At 31.8% G+C, this 3,817-nt stretch overlaps 1 protein-coding gene across 2 annotated transcripts; it reads right to left on the bottom strand.

Moving 5' to 3' along the window:
* Window positions 1-971: 971 nt before the first annotated feature.
* On the bottom strand, window positions 972-3,144 carry LOC109338199 (ethylene-responsive transcription factor ABR1-like). Of its 2 annotated transcripts, XM_019575381.1 has the most exons (3): window positions 3,095-3,144; window positions 2,324-2,620; window positions 972-1,801 (listed from the first exon to the last, which is right to left on the bottom strand). In XM_019575381.1, the coding sequence occupies exons 2-3, from the start codon at window positions 2,616-2,618 to the stop codon at window positions 1,050-1,052; spliced, it is 1,047 nt and encodes a 348-aa protein (XP_019430926.1). In that variant the 5' UTR covers window positions 2,619-2,620; window positions 3,095-3,144; the 3' UTR covers window positions 972-1,049. The 2 variants fall into 2 exon arrangements, with proteins under 2 accessions (XP_019430926.1, XP_019430925.1); XM_019575380.1 differs by lacking the exon at window positions 3,095-3,144 and having other exon boundaries at window positions 2,324-2,997.
* Between the last annotated feature and the right edge of the window lie 673 nt (window positions 3,145-3,817).

Genomic DNA, 3,817 nt, shown 5'->3' with positions numbered 1-3,817 from the left:
AATTTTTCTTTTGTATGAGAATCAAATTGAAACCTTACACGATAGAGAATTACACTAACATGGACATCATTTTTTGTTGTTAGAGCATCCATGAAGATGGAACCCAAAATATATCCTTATTTTTATTCATATTTGTTTACACTTTTTAACAACAATTCATGCCAAAATTCACTATGATACATTGAACACCATACTCTTAACATGCCAAACTAAGCCTCTAAACTGTGCCCTGGTTATGTACCAAAAACTGAACCAGACTCATCTCCATTATCGAAAAAGATATTTATTTTTAATATAAATTTAAGGGTAAAAATGTAATTCAATGTAATTGAAAAGGATATAAATATCTTTATTTTTTAGTTTTTATGTGTATTTTCACTTTACTGTCCTCTCCGTTACTGAATGGAGAGGAGTCTGACTGTAATGGAGAGGAATCTGACTCCAAAAGCTGTGCCATGGTTAAAAAATGGGAAAGGCATTTTCCTATGGGTGCAGTAGTGTCGGTTTTGATCGTCAATGATTTTGCAGCTCACTGGAGTTGACATCTAATAAAGCCACTATGTGTAAGATCTAAATGTAATTAGATATTGAGGTACACCACCGTCTATAAAGCTTAATAGAAATTCAATGTGAAAGACCAAAAGTGGCCACAGTGGATATGTGTCCTAATCAAGTCATAAGCACATTTTTAAGTTTGTTCTGAACTAATCAAAATAAATTAAAAATAAAAAAAATATGAATTTTCAGTTTTTTAACTGATCCCTGAGCACTAATTATATACCGTTATTATTTCTTTAATATTAATTTTATCACACTTCCTTTATGATAATACTAATGCGTGCGTGGTATGGTCAATTTGGTACACTATTTACTTTAGAGACCTTCTTTATGCCTCGTACGTGATAAGATTAATTTTTTATACTTATACTATAACAAATTAGAGAATTATATAACTATGTAGTATTTATAACTTAGTCCATTAACAAGTTTCCTCCTAGAATGAAGTGTAAGATATAGAGAAATATAGAAGAAAATACAAAACAATGGGATCATCCTGAAGAAGATTGGCTATGACCAGAAGCTGACCATGGCTGCAACTGGTTGGACTTTGAGTAAAGCCAAGGAATTGTACTCGTCTGTGAAGAAGATGAAGATGAAGAAGCTAGTGTCAGTGACGTAGAAGATTGAAGATTAGAAGTCATTGTAGATACCATAACCATATTCTTATCATCATATAAATTCATAGCAGAATTATAATCTGAAGGCTGATAATAATCATAAAAATATCTTGAACTTGAACCATGCAAAGGGTGATGAAGAAGTTCAGTGTGAACAATAGGTTCAGTTGAAGTTGGAATAGCCACAAATGAAGTAGTAGTAGTAGCAGCAGCAGCATTTGAAGTGTTCCATTGTGTGGCCAGAGGAGAAGGGTTACTATGAAAAGGTTGTTGTTGTTGTTGTTGTTGTTGTTGTCTTAGTGTGACATTTTCAGGGAAGTTGAGTTTTGCTTTGTTGCCTCTGAAACGAAGTGCAGCTTCATCATAGGCTCTAGCAGCTGCTTCTGCTGTGTCAAATGTGCCTAACCATACTCTAGCTGCTTTGAATGGGTCTCTTATTTCTGCAGCCCATTTTCCCCATGGTCTCTGCCTCACTCCTCTGTATTTTCTTTTTGGCTCTTGTTGTCTCATATTGTTGTTTGTTGCTCTATATTCATATATTGGATTGTTTCCCATTTGAACTGTTTCTGTTGTTGTTGTTGTTGTTCTGATGCTGTTGTTCCAATTGTTTGAACTTTCTGTATCTGGGTATTGCATACAATCCCAAAATGAATAAGTTTTGTGTTTAAAACTCACTCAAAAGATAGAACCATAAATATAACCTTATATCATGTAGTATTGTGTTTTTTTGAAAGGAACATTAGTATTATGTTATGTATATAACAACTTTTACAAAATGGACCAATGTGAAATGTTTCTTAGGTGTAGAACTTGAATATAGATCTATTGTCTTGGACTATATCTTATTTGTTATCTTAAACTAATGAAAATAAATTATGTCGATTAAATTTTTAAATAATCATTATTATTTAGTTTTTTTTTTCATTATCATATGATCTAAGACAACATATAGAACCATGCTTATACAACATAGGACCCCGTGTTAAATTGTTGTGCTATTCTATGTTACAAAGTACATCTAAAGAACAAAGTTTACTATTGATGTTTCCTAATATAGTTCAAGAGTGAATGGACCCATCATAATATTAAAGAAATTTAAAGGAAACGTGCTGTATAATTGTAAATATTTTTAATTTTGTACTTACTTGTTTGAATAGCAGGAGATGAACCACCACCATGTGAGAAATCATCACCAAAGGATCTATCATCATCTCTATTTCTCTTAAGAGCAGAACCACCCATATAATTTGAAGAAGAAATCAAAGATGGTGTTGAAGAAGCATAAGCAATGTTTGGTTTAACATTAACATCACCTCCTTCAATTGCGCCAACTATTCTTGGTTGATGAATTATAAAATTATCACCGCCGCTTGGAACATCTCCGGCCACCACATGTGTCAAAGCTGTTACCATAGCTGACATCTCCATCTCTCTATTCATACCTGGAAATTTAATCATTGGCATTATTAACGTTGAATTGTTTACCCCTTCATCCATTTCTCTCTTCTCAATAACTTTGTTTCCTTTGTCTATAGGATTCATATATAATAATTTGCATGCAAAAATGGAATAACCCTTCAAATGATAAAACTCAACAACCCCATGAATTGTTCTATATATATGAGAAGAATAGAAAGGTTCAAAGTGATCAGATAGCCGCCATTGGAAGAGTCAGTCGGTGATTAAATGAACAAGTTGTAAAGAACTTCTTCACAAAGTAACATATATATAAAAAATAAAAACATATAAATGGGTTTAAAATTTCATTTTTTTCTAGCAAGATAATTAATTCCCTTAAATTTGATGTGTAAGAGAAGTTGAGAAAGGTGTAGAGTATAAAAAGAAATAGGTATTAAAGATGAGTGTAGGTGTGAAAGAATAAGGTTGCCGGCGCTTGAGTGTGTGGAGAGAACCACCTTGACGGTTGGCAACACTTTCGAGCTAGTCGGTGATGAGAAAAACGGGAGGTACACGTGGGAGCCGACATAAAACCAATTAAACATGACTTAATGTTTAAGCAGACAAACACTACGCTGACCAACAAAAATCTGTTGTTTAAAATTTTGTGTTCAGGTTAATAAATATACATCATATTAATTAACAATTCTAAATTCATTATTATTAATGTTTTTGTTTTGTTGTAATATTAAATACTTTTATTTTTTTGGGTAAAAAATTAATTTTTTCGAAGTTTATGACTATTCCTCCCCACAAGTTTTACTCACAAAAATCAAACTCTTAATCTTAAAAATTGAGTGAGACCTTATATCATTATACCAATATCTTGTTGATTAATGTTCTTGTTTTATTATCATTAATCGGAGATATGATTTGAAATTAATAAATATTTGTTCATACTAATTAAAAAGCTCTTAGCTTATCAACAGATAAAATTTAAATTCATATATTATAAGAAGAAAAAAAGTGATGTTAAATAGCTGAATATTTTTGTTTTTCCTTTTTTAATCCTTGATGAATGACAAATCTGAAGTCAGGGGTAGTTGAGTAAGTTTTCAAGAGATGGATTAGATGTGGTGAAAATATAATGTTCTGACCTATTCTTCGAAGGGTGAAGGCACTTACGTCATGAAAAGTTGAGTTCCTACTCTTTATATATTATGGTAGTGATGGGTTCTCAT

This window comes from Lupinus angustifolius, unplaced genomic scaffold, assembly GCF_001865875.1.
Source record: "Lupinus angustifolius cultivar Tanjil unplaced genomic scaffold, LupAngTanjil_v1.0 Scaffold_19_43, whole genome shotgun sequence".
Classification (NCBI taxonomy): Eukaryota; Viridiplantae; Streptophyta; class Magnoliopsida; order Fabales; family Fabaceae; genus Lupinus; species Lupinus angustifolius.
Note: the sequence above shows the minus strand (reverse complement) of the source record. Positions and strands in the feature narration are given on the sequence as shown.

Bases quoted from the DNA above. Each gene is read 5' to 3' on its own strand.
- LOC109338199 (XM_019575380.1), bottom strand. From the start codon at position 2,720: ATGAATCCTATAGACAAAGGAAACAAAGTTATTGAGAAGAGAGAAATG. The intron at 1,802-2,323 runs GTAAGTACAAAA...TGCAATACCCAG, and splicing joins ATCTCCTGCTATTCAAACAA to ATACAGAAAGTTCAAACAAT.